General features: G+C 32.4%; 2 protein-coding genes and 1 long non-coding RNA gene across 9 annotated transcripts in view; 2 read left to right on the forward strand and 1 right to left on the reverse strand.

Annotated features, from left to right (window-relative positions):
• Window positions 1-22,838, reverse strand: part of LOC149480318 (uncharacterized) — a 147,566-nt gene that overhangs the window by 10,611 nt on the left and 114,117 nt on the right. The window lies entirely within an intron of this gene.
• dsx (transcription factor doublesex) overlaps window positions 1-22,838 on the forward strand; it is a 141,797-nt gene that overhangs the window by 2,168 nt on the left and 116,791 nt on the right. The window lies entirely within an intron of this gene.
• LOC149480320 (uncharacterized) lies at window positions 6,181-8,060 on the forward strand. Of its 2 annotated transcripts, XM_089706520.1 has the most exons (6): window positions 6,181-6,327; window positions 6,418-6,658; window positions 6,742-6,819; window positions 6,901-6,963; window positions 7,042-7,221; window positions 7,617-8,060. In XM_089706520.1, exons 2-6 carry the CDS (start codon window positions 6,596-6,598, stop codon window positions 7,686-7,688), a joined length of 456 nt encoding a protein of 151 aa, XP_089562646.1. In that variant the 5' UTR covers window positions 6,181-6,327; window positions 6,418-6,595; the 3' UTR covers window positions 7,689-8,060. The 2 variants fall into 2 exon arrangements, with proteins under 2 accessions (XP_089562646.1, XP_089562647.1); XM_089706521.1 differs by lacking the exon at window positions 6,901-6,963.

Raw genomic sequence — 22,838 nt, forward strand, 5'->3', positions numbered from 1 at the left:
ATCTAAAAACAGTAAAATGTACGACAGTTTTATTCAAAGTATGTATTGAAAGATATCTTAATAGATAGAACGCATTGTTGAGGCATTGTCATTGAAATTATGTAGATGTTAACTTTATTTTTTTGAATAATGCAGTATGCAATTCAACAATGAGTTATTTATTCGGATTATTTGCTTATAATTCGATTTAAAGTAGGTATATATTATTCTTTTAAATAAACACTTTAATGGAATCATTAAAAATCTTGTTCGTATTCACTAAGTTTTATCAACAGCAACATTCCGTCGGCAAGTTATAGGTAGGCTAGTAAATTGTTACTGTAGCAACAAAATTTAACAACAAGCAATTAAATTTCTATAATTGTATTTTAATTTCCGTATAAATGACAAAAACAAATAAGTTCTATAAATAATATTATTGCACAGATTTTTTATATATAGGAAAGCCATTTTAAAAATTGTGCAAAAAATTATTGCCTGGAAAACTATAACAAATGTGCAACATTTTTGATTAAATAAAATAAAAGTTATTTATTATTTTCTAATTAAATGAATGTAGTAGGAGTTACAGCTAAAGCCGTTACTCTGTAATGGTACATTTATCTAAATCAGAAGATACTGAGTCAAATACAGGAATTTGAATTATTACTTTGTGGGTTAATATTGTTTTTGGTGTTGAAAATGTCGAGGAATGTATATAAGTGAGACACTAATTTTTAAAAATATTCCTGAACTTCGACAGAACATAAAAAGAAAAATAGATAGGTTGGTATCTCGGATGCATTATAATTATTTTTTATTCTGCTTGAAAGTTGCAAAGATAATTTTTTAATATATATACCTTAGATTACAAAATAAAATACAGATGGAGCATGTCAATCATTCATCGCCCTTGTCAAAGAAAATACGAAATCAAAAACGAATACGTTCCTCCGCTAGTGCTATAGCGATTCTAGTGTCATGCAATACGTCAAAAGGGGTTTGATATTTTAGTAAAAAAATTCTGTCTTGTGATATTAAAACGCTGTAAAACTTGTGCCCGAAAACAAACAAAAAGATAAAACATCGTTTTACAGATTTTCTGTAGATTATTTGGCTTATTTAATTTTGTATACAAATAATAATTTTACAAATACGAAGGAATTCAAAAATTCAACGTATGCTGCCAGTATTTTGAAAATGAATTTGCCATTTTTAGGGGTAAAATGGTTAAAAGATATTCGGGGTAGTGCTGTTGGATTTTTCGATCGTGAATGTGATTATTTGTATAGTGCAATAAAAGTTCATGGTCATTATTAGATTATTTTAAAAAGCATTATACATTTTTTTGTTACTTTTATAAAAAGCGTCGTTTTCGCTTGCGATTTAATTCATGTGAACACATGATGGATATGATGAAAATAAAATGTCCCGCATTCTCGACTAAAAACTACCGCTATTCGCATTCATATGTTTTGAAAAATAAAAACTTTTTTTAATGTAATTTATTTAATAAATTTAATGTAATTTATTTAATAAAAATTGATAAAATTATTTTGTCCATGTATAACTTTAGTAGATAGGTGATAAAATAATTTTTACAATATTATAAAATAATATCAAAAACCCGAATTTATATTAAAATAAAAATTAAAACATGACTGCTAATAATTTATGTAGCCTACGTCACTACCACCACAGCTACCTTCATAATTCAGATGATTGCAATGACACCTCATAAGTCACAACTCAAAATCGATCCAACAGTTTATACTGCAGGGCGTGTCAAAGAAATATTATACATACATACCTACACTCGAAAAACATAACCCTCTTTCTTCCGTAGTCGGGGAAAATTTTGGGAAAATTTTCAATATCTGGTAACATAACACGCACACAGAAGCACCGTGTACGTACAGTGCAACGGCGAAATGACAGCACACATAGCTTTATGGAAATGACGATAAATTATTCGGTTTAGTTCGGCAACGCTCCATCTGTCTTTTATTTTGTAATCTAAGATATATACTTAGATAATATCTACCTCTAGAAGTAGCTAAGTTCACTCGGGTAGACTATTTGTTTTAACTCTATTACTGCAAATACCTATGTAGATACTATCTACTGAATGATTGTTGAATTTATTAAAGATATAAAACATCTACTTAAGCTTCAAAATGTAAGTACATACTAAAAATACTATTATTATAGCATAAAGACACCAAATATATGATAAAAAGTAACTAAATATCTTGTGAAGCATGAACGAAATAAGACTAAATATAATTTCTTAGGTTACATTGCAAGATAAGAATTTTTATCTTAATACGGCACACAGAATGCCATCATATCACACAAAGATATATGTACACTGAGTACTGACCATGTACTGACCTATCTTTCAATTACCTAATAATGACATTGTTGTGACTATCGATGTATAAAATTCTTTTTTATAAAATTAATGGACTAGATATTTTTTTTATTTATAAACATTGTACCTAAGAAGTGCTGATTAATTTTCTTAATTTAAAACGCTCCGTTTCTGTTTGTTCTTAATTTAAAAATGTCAGAAAATTTCCTAACTGAATGGGCACAGATTAAATATTGCCATTCGCGAATTATAATAAATTTGATTTTCGAATTTTATCAAACGCGTTGCTCCAATGACATTTGCATAACCTGGCTGCAAGCAACAAGATAGTGTATCGGGCGTATTACATCAAATAAAATATAAGTAATCAAAGTAACAGCTGATAACGCAGTGTCAATTGAAGTGATAACAATTGCATGGATAATTTAATTGTTCCTAGGTTATGTTAGCATTGAAAATTAGGTTGGCTAGATAGCTCATCTTGTGATAGTCATTTTGCTGTTGTTATTAAGGTTAGGTTTGGGGTTGGGTTGTTATTAATGCATTGAATAATATTTTTTTTTAGAAATATTTGTATTGCTAGTAAAATGTTATTTATACCTACCTACTTTACTTATTAGGTTATCTATAAAATATTACTTAATACGACGCAGATAAATCAATGTACCTATTGTCAATAATATCTTTAACATACAATTTATTTTGTTTTATTTACCTAACTAGCGACCCGCCCCGGCTTCGCACGGGTGCAATTCTGATACTAAATACACTACAGAAAAACTGTGAACGTTGTATATAAAAATTAAAAACATAGCGGCCCGCTCCGGCTTCGCACGGGCATAAAATAGATAGCCGGGCGGCCGGCCGGTACTGCCGCAAACGCTACGTCCCGCAATTTTTAAATCTGTAATATCTTCGAAAATATTCACTTAAATCATACGGTGTAAAGGGCCATATAGATCTATATTAAATGAACAATGTATTCAGGGTATTTAATTGGTTAAGGATTAATGCTGTATTGGTTAAAATCGCTTCGAAAATTAGCCATTATTTGTCGTAAAAAGTAAATGACAAAAAAAGTTATTGTGGGTTATCCATAAGAGATAGACATATACCATCGCGGACTTTTCTGTAGACCTTTTCAATGTGTATAATACTTAGTACATTATTTTGATAAAACTCGTAGGGTTCAGCCTGCGTTTGCAATGTAAGTGGAAAAAATGTAATTTTTTACGACATCACATTAGAAACCCCAAAAATAACAGTACTTCTCCACTATTAAATGGATGTTATTATACATATAAACCTTCCTCTTGAATCACTCTATCTATTAAAAAAAACCGCATCAAAATCCGTTGCGTAGTTTCAAAGATTTAAGCGTACAAAGGGACATAGGGACATAGGGACAGGGAAAGCGACTTTGTTTTATACTATGTAGTGATATAACAATTAATCATAGCAAAAATCAATACATTAACATTCAGTCGTCCTGAAAAATGCTGCATCTTCTACAATCAAAGTCAATTGTACCTACCTAATAAAGAAAGATGTAGGTACGCACTAAATAAATAATAATCCAAGTTATTTCGCATATCACTTATTACACGAACTTTGACGTTCGCAAATTTATTATCAACACAAAACTCTTGCTCTTTTACACACAATGTAAGACTGAAGCAGTTAATTGAACTATTAATTGCAATAAGATAAGGGGAGATTTAATTTTTTGTTTTAAATGTTATAAGTTATAACTTTATTGTTCTTGATTAAACATTGTTTAATTTGCTGCGATAAGGGCATGCTTTTTGAAGTATTCATAATTTTTAAGATTAAGTAATTAATATTGAATATTCTTCATTCATGGGTAACTGCGGCTGGCGGCAAGACTGTTTTTAAATTATTTCTTTTTCTGAAGACTACTTTCCGAACTCCTGGTAAATATATAGGTATAAAAATGAAGGTTGGTATGTTATGTATTATCAAAAAAAAAGAAAATAGGATTCAAAATTATAAATATGGTTGAATAAATAAATGTTTGAGTCATTGAGTTACATGTACTACGTACTAGAGAGGACATCGCTACTTCACTATTTGTAACATGAGTTAGAGTCAATCGTCTCAACTCTCTTTTTTTTTGCTACATTGATTGATTTTAATTGATAAGTTTAATCATATTTTTTAATAAGATAAACAATATTTATTTGTTACATTGATTGGTTTTAATTTATAAGTAATAATAGGCAGAATATCTACAAAGTCACGCTTGTCGCACAGATTTTGTTCGTGGATGGTTTGAGTACGATTAGAACAAAGCTTGGTTTGAGCTAGGTATCTTTCCAGCGAAGTGATGGCGGAATAATCGTTTTATTACCTTTATTTAATTTATATATAATTACATACATATTGACAAGGACTTACATAAATACATATTAAACAAAGCATTTTTATATAAATAAAACATAATAATATAAATTCTCATTAATTAATTATGTTACTGGACTTGCAAAGGAGATACATAGTTGTATATTGTTAAAAGAAAAAAATGTACATAATAATATAAATTGAACATTGATTTTCATTTTTATTAAACTTCTCAGCGTCTTGATACGCCTTAATTGCTTATTATGATTGACGTGGAAAAGAGACAGAAATAAATTGCTTAAAAGTAAATGTCGTTCGTCTCGCTCCCTCCTTGAGGATATTTGAAGGGGTGGAACGATTTGGTAGGGATGAAGGCGGCGGCAATAAAAACTAAGCCTATAGGGGCGGCAATGTTTACTCTAGGGGTTGCTTGGACATTATTTTTGAAAGCCGAAACGTATTTCTGTACCGACTACCGAGCCTAAGCGTATTTAGAACTTTTTAGGGCTTTAAGTAGAAAGTAACTGATATCGGCTTTGTCATAAGTTTTACTTTGGTCATATTGCTATTATGAGTGCGTTAGTTTGTGAGGATGGACTTAGGTAGGTACTACTCTGTTACGCGAAAATAATTGATTGATTTTGAATGAAAGTTTGAGACATTATGAAAAAAAAATAAACTGTGGTCTATCTTATCTTTATGCTCAGATACCACGCAGGTCACGGCTGAACAACAAATATTTATGTATAGATAATAAATATATTTATTTATAATTTATATATTATTACTTATTAGTTGCAGATGTGTTGTTAACTTAATATGGCGAATGGAATCTGTATGGAATTCTATTCAGAGTAGGAATGAAAGAATGGGCATCTGGGTAGCTGGCTTTAAACAAACTACCCCTATGTTGCAAACATTCTTTAAAATAATACATATTATAAATATGGAGAAATATCTATCATATCTCTGAACTCAAGGTATAGATAATTAAAATAATTTTTCACAAATCTCGTTGTTAATTGACAACAACAGCTAGGCTATTCTGTAAAAAACGCGCCCGAACTCGCATCTCACCTGAGTGAGTCGACTCACTTCACTTTCGAACGTTCGAGATTTTGGTTTCGCATTCTGTAAACATCCGCTCGGCAGAGGCGAAGCGAAGTGAGTCTCACTTCGAAACTCACTTGCTTAGTGAAGGGATCTTATAGATTTGAATTTATCGACATTGTTATTATCTTTAAAATGCGGCAATTTAACACATATTGAAGACATAATAACACTTTAGTATTGTACCGTGGGTGGAATTAAACTAAAATTGCAATTTTACACTGATAAATTCTTTAAAATTAAAATAATTCTAGCGTCACTGAAAAAAAAAGGACGATTGTCTGTGGTTCGTTCGTGACGTTTGTTTATTTCTCAAGTGTTTTTTTGTACCTAATTTTAAAGAGAACATTTTTTAAAGTGATTCGTGTTGCATTCTTTCTAAAAGTTTTGTTGGAGTTTTAGTTAATGTTTGAGTTTGGCTTTATTAAGTTGTTGTGTAGTTGGTGTTAAACGTGTTGCATAAATTATTTAAAGGAGAAAACTGCAAAAATAACAACTATGAGGTGAGTAATGTGATGCTTGTATTTAACTAAAATATTATCTTATACAACAAGCTTATTGAAATATTTAACTTAAAATCTTAAACATTGTAGCTCCTCGGAAAGGTCGTCTCATTCCTCCCGTGCCCAAGTAGAATCTAGTCGACTATCTTAGCAAACATCCTAGCTTAGCCAAGGGTTTTTCAAAAGTCCCGAGTGCTAGAGACGAAGCTAGAAAAACATGGGAGGAGTTGACTATCAAATTAAATAGCTTGGGAGGCTGCACTAAAACATGGAAACAGTGGACAAAGGTTTTGCAATTGGTGATAGGCATTTGGAAATTAATCCATTTGAAGTAAGCTATTGTTATCGATTTTGTTGATCCGATACATGTATGTATGTAAAATATAATTATTCAATGTCATGTTCTTTTTTTAGGAAATCCCCGTCCTTACTGATGCCAACGAAAGCCCCACATTGCCGACTTCATCTATGATAAATGAAACCACAACTATTGTAAGTAAATACCTAGTGTATTAATAAAATATAACTTAATAATAAACAACTTATTAGTAAATGTTTCTTATATTGTTCTAGGAATACCAAGTCTTGGATGAGACTGCTATAAATACGGAAAATGTTAGAATGGCAGATACTGAGGTATATATTAATAAGATATTATGAAAATGGTACTTTTTTATTGATTCCAGTATTTGAAATACTATGTTTTTTTTTCAGAGACCTCAACTAATTCAGCAATATGTTGACTGTATCCCGAATCCCGAACCTTCCCCTGCTCATACACCACCGAGAGCGGCAGTAACGAGCCCTCTGCAAGCAGTTACCCCCTCTGGCTCAGGCAACTTTCCTGCTCGACGTCGATTGAACGTCGCGGGTCCATCCCACGTCGTACTACAAGTAATTATGATATTTATGAATTGATTTACAATATTTATAATCCATACTAATATTATAAATGCGAAAGTAACTCTGTCTGTCTGTCTGTTACTCAATCACGCCTTAACTACTGAACCAATTTGCATGAAATTTGGTATAGAGATATTTTGATACACGAGAAAGGACATAGGATAGGTTTTTTCCCGGAAATCTTACGGGAACGGGTTTTTCTTTGAAAACGCGGGCGAAGCCGCGGGCGGAAAGCTAGTCAACAATAAAAATTTGGAAATACATACAAATAAAACTAAATAATACTTGATAATGAATTAAGGAAATAATAATAACATCAGAAGACTTATCAAAAATTCGTCACCGGTGGAAATAATAATAAATTAATATTTATTTTTACGTTTCAGGGTCATCGAGTCGTCCACAACAACTGCAAAGAAGACTATCACCTCCATCACAAAGGCGGCAATCTTAATTAACAAGTAACAACCTTTACCGAAAGGTTTCTTAGCTTGGAAGAGCAACGGATTGAGATTGACCGTCGCTACTGTGAGTTACAGGAGGTGATGGTCAACTCACAAAGGGAGACCAACAGAATGACAGCAGAGGGCCTGATTGCCGTCGGGGAAGGTCTTAAATTATAAGCTGAAAATTAAAAAAAATCAAATACTTTTATACTTAAATACATTTATTAATTCTTAACTTATTTTAGTAGTAAAAAATTATCTGTGGTTTTACATAGAGTTTCTTAATTTACTAACATTAGTTTATAAGCCCTAATTGAGTTACTAACACCTATGAATATAATTTTCCGGAATAAATAATTTGCATTGATTTTTGTTTGAATTAATTATAATTATCGTGTGTTCCTTGCCCTCCATAATTCATTTATCAATCTTTGTCTACATAGCTGACCAAGTGCAGTTTCATTGGGTACATCCTCATTTGAAGCTACACTTTGTCTGGTCCTATGAAAACCAGCCTCAACCTCTAGCTCTGAATTGAGTATGGCTAAATCTGGCTTAAAGGACCCCAATTGTTCTTTCTACGGTGTTTCTTGCAGTAGCATGCAGCTGGTTATAGTGATGTTCTGGTGTTCCCTCGTCTGCATTTGGAACTGGCACCATTAGGTACTGACGCTGCGGATACCCAGAATCACCTGTAACAATGAATATTGTTAAAAAATAAAATGTTTTGTCGTCAACAATTATATTTTTATTAATGAAACTAGGAGTTTTCAATGATTTCGCCTGCTCTCCAATTTTTATGAATTCCGTGAACTTCGGTAAAGCCTAAATTACTCAGAAATAAAGTAGTTTTTTTAATGATGAAAGAATTTTTGAAGGAATTAATCCAGTAGTTTTTGAGTTAAATATTTACAAACAAACAAAGATTCGTCTTTATAAATTAGCTAAGAGGTAACTCACCTAACAAGTACACAGATTCGCCTGTTTGTACTAATTGTTCGAGGTGGTCCCGAATGATGCAATTATTAAAAATAAGGCTGTCGTGAGTCGCTCCGCCATATGTTGCATCTACATGTATTATGTTCAAATCTGCATCTGTGAACTGCAAAAAGAATTATTTTACAACTATTTTTATGTGGCTGTTCTAATGAATGTTATAAAAAATATAGGTACTAGCAGCGTCTTGTGATTTATACTGCTTAGTTAATGATCCTATGGAATTGGTCCAAATTTCATTAAATCGATTTTCTGTGGTTCAAGTGTGAAAGCGTATACAGACATTATTATATGAGGCTTACCATTTGTACATTTCTTGCATGATATCCTTTGCGACCACAGACATGTATATTTGTCTGTGTTTGCGACAGTAGTATCGTTCTTCATGGCAAGTTGGTCTCACCATTGTCACAAAAGTCCCATCTACACATCCTATTACCCCAGGAATACTGAATTTCTCATAGAATCTGCAATAAGAAATAAAAAAATCATTAAATATTTTTCATTAACATGATAGGTTTATTTAGGTAGGTACACAAACCTTGTTTTGAGTCTCAGTCTTTCTTCAGAATTTTGGGGAAATCTTATGTATTTTTTTACTATACTTGGATGGCTTAGGGCTTCTATGACCTCGTGGATACTACGAGATGCTGATGGCTGCGACACAAACGAATTTATGTGTTTTCCACATATCCTTTGATAGCTCCCAGTCGCAAAGAAAGAAAGTGCACATAACAACTGAAAAAAATGAATGAAATTTCTTGAAACTATCAAAATAAAAGGTACTTAATCTGATAAGGAAACCATCCATAATTAAAGTCGGTTAATAACTCAAAACGTTTTTAAAGAAACCGTAAGGGAGAGAAACTTTGGACTTTAACATAGGGTACCTACCACTTGAAAGGGTGACATCATAAAAAATAATCGGGGATTAGATGACGTTATCGTTAGTGGTTCTATGTTCTATGCGAGGAAGTTATGTTACCTACCTACATAATGGAATGTTTTACAGAGTTATGGGAAAGTTATCCCAACATTCACACGGGATCGGGACTTCCGCAGATGAAATCACGGGACCGATGACTATTGTAACAGTAACTTTTCATGACATTATGAATACACATATATAAAGCACTTAGATACATACCTTGACTCTAGCAGTTAATCCTCTTCGTCAACTTTGAGGTTTTTTAACTAAAACTTTAATGTCTTCCATCACTTGAGAAACTAGTTCTTCCGATAAACGGTAGCATTCAACAAATTTTTTATTTCGATTAATAATTTGCATTTCCCGAATGCTGGTACTTTGCCGGCGACTTTCTATTATATCCACAGCATTAGCTTCTCGTATTATAGCACTTATTATAAAATAACGCGCCATTTTAGTAAAAAAATATATAAAATTTGTATCAAATTTGTTCCACAACCACTAACTCACTCACGAACTCGGCACCTAATAGGCGAGTGAATTGCTGACAGGTGAATTCGTATTTGTAAATACTCGAACTCGACGTTCGAGGTGTAAAATTACCTTACAGAATGCCGAATTCATACTATAAACGTCAAAATACTCACTTAGCACAGTTCGCCTCGTCGCCGCTCTCGACGATGTGGCGCCACTAGTACTGTCGAGTTTTACAGAATACGAAATCGAAAACTCACCGCGGATTCCGCGTTCGAGTTTTTATAATAACCTTACAGAATAGCACTGCAGTACCTATATGAAGGTTCTTTATCTTCTCTTAAATATAAAAATGAATCGCAAAATGTGTTGGTAAGCGCATAACTCGAGAACGGCTGAACCGATTTCGATATTTCTTTTTTTATTATATTCCTTGAAGTACGAGGGTCGAGGATGGTTCTTATGTAGAGAAAACGTAAACATGTACCACGGGCGAAGCCGGGGCGGACCGTTAGTATTATATAGTTTTGTATTGTCCAAATTACCCCATATTCGAAATTCCCGTCGTACCAACACCAAAATACCAAATTTCTAAGATTATTCTCGTAACACGAACACATTTTACCTCTAGATACAATCATTCGTAGACGTATAAAATTCCCTGAACACAATTTAGTTTTCAATTACATTACCTACCCTTTGTGTTAGACAATGTCGAATTGTTTATGTTACAGTAAGTCTCTATCTCTAAAATAAGTGATCAAATATTGATAAAGTTCGATTGGGTTCAGTTTGGACAAAGAAAGGGAACTTTTGATGTGATTGCAGTCGAAATCGCGATCGCGTCTGAAAGAGTTGCTTGAGTTCAATGGGCTAGTGGCACCGTGACTTACTGCTACCAGGGTTGTCACTTCGTACAAAATATAAATTGATAAATGTGTCAAAAGTTATGTATAACAAAATACATGGTACAAAGAACATAGATAAATAGTTTTATTATTCAGTGTACGTAGAGAATTTATTTTATTTCCCGTAAAAAGAATACTTAGGTATACCTATACTCATATATTTCTCATTATTTATTTTAACGAAACATTAAACGCGAAAAACATAATATTCTTAAATAATTGTTTGTTTTTGTCATTGATTTAGTTTAATAATAACACTCAATTTCTTATATAAAAAGCGAAACAGCTTCTCGTATATTATTTACATTCTCAAGCCATTCCGCCCTTTCAATATAATAATGTGTCTAGCGCAATTAACAATCCCATATCTTATAATAGGGGTATTTGTCCCTTTTCTACGTAAAGCGCAAACGGGTTGGTTTAACAGAGGACCTCCTTCTTCCATTTATACCGGTGTGATGTTAAAGTGTCCATAACGCTTCCGTTTTTTGTTATATGGAATCCGAGGCCATATTTATATCTCATTGCTCTTCCGTCCCCTCCATTATGAGTTTACACTTTTTTCAAACTACTAACCTTAATAGAGCAGGCTCCAAGGAGATGTTCGTTTGCATAAATAGCGGACCTAAATCTGACTTCTGATATATATTGTATAGATCCCAGACATCCTATAGACAGATGTTGCCAACCAGTTTTGTGGTCCCCTTCCCCGCACCCCGGTAATTAAATATGGCATACAAAGAAAAAAATAAACATTTCCAAAACATGCCGCGTGGGGTATCAAATGAAAGAGCTTATTGAGTAGATCACGAATATATAGCATACTATAACATTTCTTACACTTTCTCTAAGATTTTTTAGAAAATTTACGAAAATGGTCCATTTTTGAGTTAACTTTAAACCACTATAGATTGAAAACTCATGAATATATTTTTTAAATTATTATTTTAAATAATTAACAATAGTCCATTGTTTACGATTCAATAGTTCGTACAGTGAAATAGTTGCATGGGGGAGTGGGGGGAGCATTCAAAGATGGCGAGTATATTTTCAAGTTTATGCCAGAAATAAAGGCCTAATACAAAAATATCGGTGTCAGGGCTTAGAATAATTATCACTGCACTGTCTTTGTGTTTGACAGAATGAAAAATATGGCAGAAAATTCTTGAATCAGCCTCTATGTGATTAGATTTGGCATAAACTTGAAAATATACTCGCCATCTTTGGATGCTCCCCCCACTCCCCCATGCAACTATTTCACTGTACGAACTATTGAATCGTAAACAATGGACTATTGTTAATTATTTAAAATAATAATTTAAAAAATATATTCATGAGTTTTCAATCTATAGTGGTTTAAAGTTAACTCAAAAATGGACCATTTTCGTAAATTTTCTAAAAAATCTTAGAGAAAGTGTAAGAAATGTTATAGTATGCTATATATTCGTGATCTACTCAATAAGCTCTTTCATTTGATACCCCACGCGGCATGTTTTGGAAATGTTTATTTTTTTCTTTGTATGCCATATTTAATTACCGGGGTGCGGGGAAGGGGACCACAAAACTGGTTGGCAACATCTGTCTATAGGATGTCTGGGATCTATACAATATATATCAGAAGTCAGATTTAGGTCCGCTATTTATGCAAACGAACATCTCCTTGGAGCCCGCTCTATAATAAACATATACTTAGTGACGGATGGATGCTCTAACGTCATTATAGTGTTTAAGACTTTAAGTGCTTGTAGTGGTAACTGATCAATGGTTTATTTGCATTTAAATGAGTAAGTACTTGTGTTCATAATAATATATAATTATAAATAATTAAATAATGTTAACAAATATAATAACAATTTGTTCCCATAAAGGCTTTTTATTTATATATTTTTTGTGGCTTTGGCAACCCTATCGGCAGATCGCTGTTTTATGAGCACTCGTCATTAAATCTTCACCGCTCTGCAGGATTTAGCTTAGGGTTGACGTGCACAGACTAAAGATCGAATAGAGAACGTCTGATACATAATTCATATTATTTGATTTATGACATACCTCCTCGTATAATGAAATAAATGAAAGAGAGACGATAAAATGAGTAACAATTAAATACAACATAAAATATACTTTTTAAAACTGTATGATATAATAAAGCTTAGCGTGTGAATTACATTTTTCATATCAATAATTAAAATAGTGTATGTACAAACTGACTATCAGCGGTATTACTTAACAACAAAAAAACAATAGCTGCCAGCCCTAATATTATGTTACGTAAATTTGATGTTAGTCGTATTTTGAGTTTCAGCGGGCAAGGTCGTGTGTTATATCTCACATTTTCCGCGGCGCAAACTTTATTAAACTGTAGCTTTGGTAAGATATGCAAACATCCTACGGGGGCATAAAGTCCGTTGCTGTTGAAATTGTTTTATAAATTTCTTTGAATTAGGTATTGCAGGAAAATATAAATAACTTTATTGCATATAATTTTGTCCTTTAAAATCAGGGATAGTAGATAACCAGCATCAGCTTAAAGTAAAATAGTTGGGGAAAATTGGAATAAATGGTGTTTTAAAAAACGCAAAACATTGCAAAGTTTCTGCAATATATACGGAAAACACACTGTTGTTCTTGAATATCTCGTCCTTATGCAATGATAATTTAATTTCCTTTGTCTATTGATATTATTAATAAAGTAACTAATTGGGATTAACTATAGATAATATTTTGGTTTGGGACTGCTGCCAATAAATAGTCATTTCATTTATTTTGTTTTATTTGGCTGAAAGCTTGCTTGTAACTTGCAACATCAGTTAAGTTTTAGAGATAATTCTGGAATTTGTTTCAATTAAGAACTTGGAGCGTTATCTTCAGATTGTTGTTTGTTGATACATTTCGTGAATTTTTGCGCTGGATAAAGAGTTTGTAATGTCGCCTTTTTCTGATTTAAAATTATCTTAATTTTATAATAATATTAAATAGTAACATGCTGATTGAATAAACAGTAGGATCATAGTTATAACTTTTTCTCTGAAAAATATTTCCCCATGTTATAGGTAAGAATATGACTGACTTAAATAAACATAAAATCACTTAAATAGTATATTTAGGTTTCAGCCGAAAGGCTTGACCCATATTATACTTTATGTCCACGCTATAATATAGGTATATTAAATTCCTTTTGATTTCCTATATAATAATTTCTGCAATATAGAACGGTCATGTCCGGTAGGGATTCACAACCTTCATGTGACAGTAAATCTTTTATATGTCCAAGAAAAAAGTATTTGTACCTTCCGTAAATATTTACATTTGATGAACATTTGGGAAAGAAAATATCAGTAGGAATTAGTAGGATTTCTAGTTACGTGGCAATGCGGTAGTGATATGTGATTAATAAAGCTAATCAAATCAATAAATTCGAAAAACGTATGGTACTGAATACTGATAAGAAAATAAATATATGCTAGGTAGAGCTTTAGAGATGAAGAAGGTAATTTTTAAAACTTCCCTAAATCAAGTAATAATAGGTACCTATTCAGAATTATTAAACCGCAGCTTTATCCGAAGTATCTCTAGTTGTCTGTTAAAAAACGACTTTTAAAGTTTTAAGTCCGCCTCCACAATTACCTACATGTTTTGAGTTTTCATATCAAAATTGTATTTTACATTTTGAAATACCATCAAGATATTCGCATAGTTATAAACTGTTTTAAAATAAAGCCGTGTACACAACGAGATAATTATAGAATGAAACTGGGCTTTAATTATGCACAATAAACCGAATCAAAGGTTAAAGGCAATTCGTTTTATAGTCCACTTTGTGCAAGTGCTTATTGTATTGTGAAGCAATTCTAATATAACCCCACAAATACTAGCTCACGTATAATAGGTATTATATATTTTATTTCCTATGCGATGCGGTTTCTTTTACAGATGAGCGGTTCAAGAGGAAGGTTTTAGTATAACAATTATAATTTATAAGGTTATAGACAAAGCGGGCAAAGTCGCGGGTTAAAAGCTTGTTTACTATAATGGGACGTGTAAATTATAATGATTGTTCATTATATACGTTACGCAGACTGGCAAAGACAAATATATAATATTTGCAAAAAAAAAGAAAACCCACATGTGTTTGTCAAAGCAGTTTTCCACGTATCCAAATAACAGTAATTGCAATTATTAGATATTTTAAAATAACGGTTTAATTATTGTCCCGTGTACGCACATTCCATAGCTTTTTATTTACCATAAAACGGCTCTTGGTAATAAAAACTCCGGGTATTTATTTAAGTGACTGTTATTTCTATTACTTTTACCTAGAGTAGGGAATTTTTCCCTAGTCCACACTGAAAAACGTTTGTTGTTGTCGTGGTGATGCTTTGAAACGTTAATTATGTTATCTTTCTTTGGCATCTGTTTCAATAGTATGTACATATTTGCAAATACATACTATTGAAACAGATGCCATGACAAAATGACAAAAAATATTTTTTAAACTTATAGGTATTTTACCGATAAACTATTAACTGTTAAGTAAGAGATTCACACACTATTTTTACTACAAAAGCAGTTTCATTTATCTACAAAATTTATTGGACAACTAATTTACAAAAATAATCAACGTGTCAAATTATCCAAAAGTTTTGTGACCGAACTTATTGAAGTTTGTAGATTTGGCTCGAGCTCCATTTGATTGTTTGGAACTTTGGAACAAAGGCAACAATTGTCTGTGTAAAATATATCTTGTATCCTGTAATATTATGATAATCGAAGGAAAACTGTGTAGTAAAATAGAATAGAATCGTTTGATGAATGTTCAACTACGATTAATCGAATATACAGTCTTATTTCCATAATATTATGTTATTTATTAGGTATACAACTAATAGACTTTATTCCTATTTCTGAACATAGAAAGCTCTGAAGGTTAAAACAAAAGCCGTACGATTTGTGTAACACAAAGCAAGCTTTCGAGTATATATTTAGTCGACCCTAACTTAAGTTTAACTGTTCACCTTGAGACCACATATAGAACATGTGTAATATGAATTCATTTTTAATTAGTGAGCGATGAGTAGGTACATAGGATAGCTCGGAACCCTTTTAGCCGGATGGGTATTATCCTGGCGGTCGTAAAACCACGTTTATAGCTCATAAAACGAAGTGGAGATACACATTCAAAGCGAATGTGCATTTCGCATACTTGTTGCACTTTTATAACCAATATATTTGGTTTGATTTGTTACTTCTGGGCGACGCAACGAAATGGATACGATTATATATGAGTATACTGTTTTTTGTTTGTTTTACATTGCGTTTTATGTGCGAGCTCCGCGGATGGACGATAGTAAAATGTTTATATAAGCTTCATTGTGCATCGACGCTGTTAATTTTGAAATAACGCGGCAACAGAAAATACGTGTCGATTCTATTGTTGTTAACGACTAAAGGTGTCTTGTCATCATTTGATAATATAACACTAGACTCGAATAAATATATCAAAAAGAGGCTATTTAGTAAGTAGGTAGTAACTTAATGAACAAGTATTAATACACTCTACTTGTTATACACATAATATGTTTTCCTTATTATAGTTGTCTTTATATTGATAAAATTGTAATATCTATATACCTACTTGGCTACTTAATATTATTGACATTTAGGCCTGAAAGAAAAGGAAAATAAAAGACAGGTGATTTCAATGTTGTTAAAATTTTATGACGCTACAATAAAAGTCAAATGTGTAAAATATAGCCAAAAGTAAAGATTGTAATAATTGGGTTTGTTTTATTGGTTAATAAGAAGTAAGAATGCTAATTTCATTATTTAATTAAGCTCATTTTTATTTCTTCAGCACTTTGAACTTCAAATAATCCAATTTCATTTTACACATTTAATATTTTCAAACATTTTCAATTCTAAGGAAACATGTACAAATTACAACATTTTATCTTGTCCCATTAAATGTTACTTAAATTTATTTAAATTATTTAATATTTGTAAGCAAATATACCGTAACATGTTTGTTCTAAATACCTACATAGAATCAAGGTGAATACTTGTGGCAAATATAATGATAAAATATTTTATTAACAACATTGATAACAATTTGTATGAAATATATTCCTAATACGTGCTCTATTTTCTGAATACATAGGCTACTTATTTTTATTTTATGTGCTCTATTTCTCTTTTCTTGCAAAATTATTATTTTTGTTATATGCATTTAATTACATCTGTTTCTGAATAACTGATAGCAGAAATTATACATTCCGTTGATTAATGTAGGTTTGTCATAGTTATAAGTTATGTTCGAGAAAGAAAATATTTTTCGACGGATTTTCAACTGGGTGGATTATTATGGATATATACATATTTTACTTGTAAATAACATTTAAATGCCTTAAATATTACTTATTATGGATAAAGATACAAAACTTTGCTGCACACACTTTATTATTTGTGTTTGTAGTTTATCGTGTCTAAAATGTTAACAAGGAAAATAAACACTCACAATTATTTAAATATTCAAAATCTACAGGATAACCTGTTTGCATCTATCGGTATTATTTACCTGAGTTAATATTTATTTTCACAAAAGGACTTTGTAAATAATTATTTGAATGTCACATTGACCAATTCGTTGGTTACCGGAGAGAATTAATATTATATTATTACATTTGAATATATAAGTCCTTAAATGAAACGTTTGCATTAATTATAAAGTAGATTCAATACGATTGCGGTTTTTCTTTAAAGTACTCACGCATATAAAAGTGTAAATATGAAGAATTATAAATTTATATGAAGAATTAAATTTAAATCCGTTGATATATTTTATTCTCTCTCAGCTGTGGTTGGCAACGCAACGCTCCCCATCCAATATTTCGCCCGAGTTGCACATAATATGGAACACATTAAAGGTAGCATTCGGATCTGGGCGGTCGCGACCCGGCAGCCGCTGCCCCGCAGCCGCGACCGTGGTCGCGCCGTACCGCTTCGTAGGGAATTGTATGCGATAGTGTCCGACGCAAGCGACCGAGCCGCGCGGCCGAGGGGCGTGGCCTGCTCGCGACTTTGGCAGCGCCGCCGGACCGCTCCGGGAGCAGTACGGTCGCGCTGCTGGCGACGTTTACCGATGAAAACGACGAGTTTTTAGTTGAATTAATTGCTAAAAATCCACCACTTTACGAGCCTCGACTCAAAACCTACAATGATAATGTTATGATAAAATAAATCGATTTTATTCCTCTTTGATGATAGTAAGACCAACATTATTTGATCGTCCTCTTCTTCGTCCTCTATCAATCTCTTCACAAGTTCTCGCTTTCGTATATTTGACTATTATTTTGACTGAGTGCTGTTTGACTACTGCGCGTGGCAGTCGCTGCCCGGGTCGCGGACGCTGTTTATCCGTAAGCTTCTGGCAGCGCCGCACAGCAGTGACAATGTTCCCGGCTGCAGGGCCGCGGCTGCCAGGTCGCGACAGCCCAGATCCGAATGCTACCTTAAGACTCAGAACATATATATACACATATACATATAGGAATAATATAAAATGTATCCATAGTAATTTTAAGTGTAGGCATGGAATACTTAATAGTAGCTAACGCTAGTCTAGGTAAGCATTTCAATAATATGCCGTTTGGTAATGGTCAATATCTAGATGAAGATCATAGAGGAAAAGAACGAGGAAATAATTTTGTTAAAACCGCAAACTTAGTCTCTAGCCGTAACAGCTAATACATCCCATGTTCGTTGTTTGCTATTTGTACGTAGATTTAAGGACATTAACCCACGGGGCAATTTGTAGCCTTGTTTGCATTTAAACCGTGCAAAGGGAACAGGGACCACACACGCTCCTCACTAAATACCGCCCTATAAAAATTCGAACGCAAACAACTCATACAATCATATACATAATTATATGTAAGGAAATAAAATATAATTTTATTACCGCTCGGTTTATAAGTTTTATGGTCCGAATGATCGTCGGATAGATGTCAGTGAGGCCTAGACGTCGTAAATAAGTATGAGATATGATAATTGCAAAATTCTCCAATATATTACGATTTAAACATTGACGATTCGCGAGACGTTTTGTGGGTCATAACTCGGGCTTTCGAGGAAGGGATGCCGTCCCTTTCGCACGGTGTTTGCAGACAGCATTCTAGCTTAGCGTCTCACGCGCGTCTGGCTAACCGCTAAAGTAAACCACGCATACTGGATTTAAAGACTACCTTTTTTGAAGTGAAACTTCTTTATACGTGTTGATAGTAAAATTTCAACGTCGTGTCATGGCAATACCGTCACGTCATGGAGTAAGGCGATGATTTTGGTATCTTTGAATCTTGCCAAAGAAGTTTCACTTCTGACACGAGTGCTCGGCACACACGCTCTTTTTTTTAATTAATTTTGACACGTTAAGTGGTAGACACCCAAACGGGTACAGCTACAATTATATAAAGAATCTTTAACTTAATAAACAGAAACGGAACGTTTAAACACAGACATGTACTGTGTGGTTTTGTACGTCCCGTTTTCACGACAAAACGGCTAAACCGAATTTCCTGTGAGCGCTATGTAATGTGTATGTCACAGTTAGAATTGCGAAGTTGATTACGCATATACGTGCGGCGCATATCAGCATAATGATCGGGAAAGTTGCATTCCATTTCTACGCAGTTATATTTTTGCGTAAATTTACATATTTCGACAAGATAGTCATAAATCATATCGTGAAAAATTCGATTTTGTTTCGAGGAGTGCATGTCTTTTGAAAATGTGCTTGTTAAAATGTTTGCGCCAAATTGAAGATGTTTTGAAATTTTCCACAAATTACCGTGAAATGCCTCTAGTGGTCCAAGGTTGTTCGCAGCACGTTTCATCCATGTCATGGATACGCCTCTAGGGAAGACCTATAGCGAAATGTAATATTGAGTTTCAAACTATTTTGCATTCTATTATTGGGGAATTTAAATTCTAGGAATTAAATATTATGTTGCCAAACAAGATTTTGATTGTAGCTAGTTTTAGCTTTGGTCAATTAAAGCTGCGTTCTAGACGTATTCTAAAACCTAAGCAGTGTTTCTACTTCTTTACTATAATAAACCTCTTAGAAAGATGTAAGATGCAATTTAGTTATTGCATATACATACCTTTACCTACATAAGGTCAATATTATAACATAAGTAGATTCTAAATACAAAGCGTATGATTATTATTGTAAATATTGGAAACACCATAAAACGACAGTAGAGATCTTTCCAGAAATATAACCAAAGATTTGAACTAGCTGTCCAAGTTCGTGACAAAGTTATTCAAAGGGCAACGAGCTTAGAACGAGCTGTATTTATTTCATTTCTAAAACAAACACAGATGCAACAACGGAACAAATATTGTGACTGCTAATGTTATGTTACAATATGTTTTATCGTTATCGAATCAAAATTTAAATCTTACATTTAAACCAATTTTAGTTATAGCCAGGTAAGGTGAAAACTGAAAAATAATATAATACTACCTATGACATGTTATTTAAAGCACGTGGATGTTATTTATCCATCTTTCGGCTGGTTATTAACGTGTTTATAAAAGCTTCACTAAAAGCGCCCAATATTCACTATTCCTATCCGTGCAAACTATAACTCTTCATACGTGATAGAGCAAATAACATCCTCCTAACTTTTCCCTCCACTTTCACCGATAGGATAAGCAAGTAATAAACTCGATTCAACTTTTAATTATTGAACAACTTGTATGCGCATAAATGCATACCACGATATCGGGTTAATTAATTTTTTATAGCTATGTTCGTAATTAGCAGGACTCGATTGTACACAAGCGTTACACCAAATTATGTATGACCGACCTGAGATTGATTAAGCACTACATAAATTGATTAACACATTTTATCAGAGGTAGATTGTGTTCCTGATTATTTAGGGTTCCGTGGTTGTGTGGTAAAATCGTGGTCATGAGCTTTAACATATTTTCAATTATTTAGGTATACATATATGGTATCGTAGATAGAAAGATGAGATAGAAAGATCGTAGAAACGATCTTTCTTTATAATATATAAAGTTGGTGAGGATACTTGGATGAGCGCAGAAAGCTTATTGCATTTGTATGAAAATTGGCAGCTTCCACATTTTGCATTGTGAAATAATCAAAATTCAGGTTTTACTATTAGTACTTAGAATTTGTTATAACAAAAATTATTTTCATTTGTTACTAAGTAATATCAATCATGGTTTTATAGAATTATGGTTAGATAGGTACTTAAATAAAAATTAAATCCTATTAGGTATAACGAATCCGATAAAAATTAAATCTTAGGTGAGATACGGAACCCACACTACACAAATAGATCTAGCATGACCAATGACCAGTTTAATCCATCAGTCCTCGGAATCACAGACACAATAGAAAATCTATTGTGTCGCGCCCCGATCGGGCCTTACGGTGGTCAATGGGTTAAATGTGCACATTGATTAACCGGTCGAATGAAATTTTGTTTGAATTAGAATAAGTTTTTTATCCACGAATAGGTACGTATATTTCAACTTGTACGTCAATTTAACGGAAATATAAATCAGGCGTTTTGAAACTGCAATATATGCAGTTAAGAATGAAGTTACTAGTTTTTGATTGCAAAATTAATTTTATTTCACACTATCTTAGCCAATCCGAAATGAAGCAAATGTATGGAAAATAGACAACAGACAGATAAATAAACTTTTGATTATTTGGTGGATATTTACATTGTACAGTGTACCTACACGTGTACCTATTATCAAAATTATTTTGTGAACTTTTTTTAATGCAACATTTTAATCATGGTAAGTAATTATGAAATTTATTGCAATCTGAATATTTATTTTTAATTCGCGTCATAAAGTTCGTTATTTATTTGCGTTTGACATTAACAACGAATATCATCAAGTTCTCATTGCATAAATAAAAACATCACGAAACAATTAAAACACGTTATTCAGTTATATTTTAGTGTAAAAGCGATATATCAAAACATCAACACACCTTTACACTTATATCAATATCACCTTTTATAATTCCAAACTTTCCAAACATACCTAATAAAACAAAAAGAAATTCATACACATTTTAAACAATTTTTTTTGTGATTTTTTCATTTCCTGTTCTTAAAAATAAAACTTCGAACGTAATTTTATAATCAAATCATTCAAGCTTCATATTTGAATTAAATCAGAAAATGATTAGGATATTAAGAGTCTGGGTGGAAACAGGAGTTACACTATCTCTAGTTCAGAAGTTAATGCAATTCAAAGTCTCAATTCTATCATTAAATTGTCATTGAGATAGCCTACTTTACTTTGTAATTCGCGTATCATTTGTTGCTAAGTTGTGAAATATTATGACTGGAGCGGTCTAATAAATATCAGACTCAAGATTGTTCTAAGTATTTTTAACCTAATTAGGTTTATCAGTTGTTTTAGAGACTTCGTTCGTGCAATTTGAGTTACTTAAAATAAATTATTTTAAAACATTAGAATAAAATGACTTCAAAATCCACAAAGAGGCACTCAAAAAAGAAAAATAAATACATAGATGTAATTACTCGCTACCCATTAATCAATTTGAAGTCGATGCCAGCCAAGTAGTAAGAAGTAGATTTGTATTTCCGACTTAATTTAACGTAAACGATGAAGATACTAATATTTTTTGCTACAATATAGTAAGCCTTTAGTTAACATTAATTCCAATACCAATAATTAAGCTTTAAGTCCCAAGATATTATCTGTGCCAAGAATAAAATAACTTTATATAACCAATTGTTAAGGCATTGTATTGTTATCATATTCAAGAGCAAAATACAG

The sequence above is a fragment of the Colias philodice genome, chromosome 18 (assembly GCF_061535455.1).
Source record: "Colias philodice isolate Cphi_HAF_F1 chromosome 18, ilColPhil1 Martin Lab GWU primary, whole genome shotgun sequence".
Lineage (NCBI taxonomy): Eukaryota > Metazoa > Arthropoda > Insecta > Lepidoptera > Pieridae > Colias > Colias philodice.

Bases quoted from the DNA above. Each gene is read 5' to 3' on its own strand.
- LOC149480320 (XM_089706520.1), top strand. From the start codon at position 6,596: ATGGAAACAGTGGACAAAGGTTTTGCAATTGGTGATAGGCATTTGGAA. The intron at 6,659-6,741 runs GTAAGCTATTGT...TTCTTTTTTTAG, and splicing joins TGGAAATTAATCCATTTGAA to GAAATCCCCGTCCTTACTGA. The intron at 6,820-6,900 runs GTAAGTAAATAC...ATATTGTTCTAG, and splicing joins TAAATGAAACCACAACTATT to GAATACCAAGTCTTGGATGA.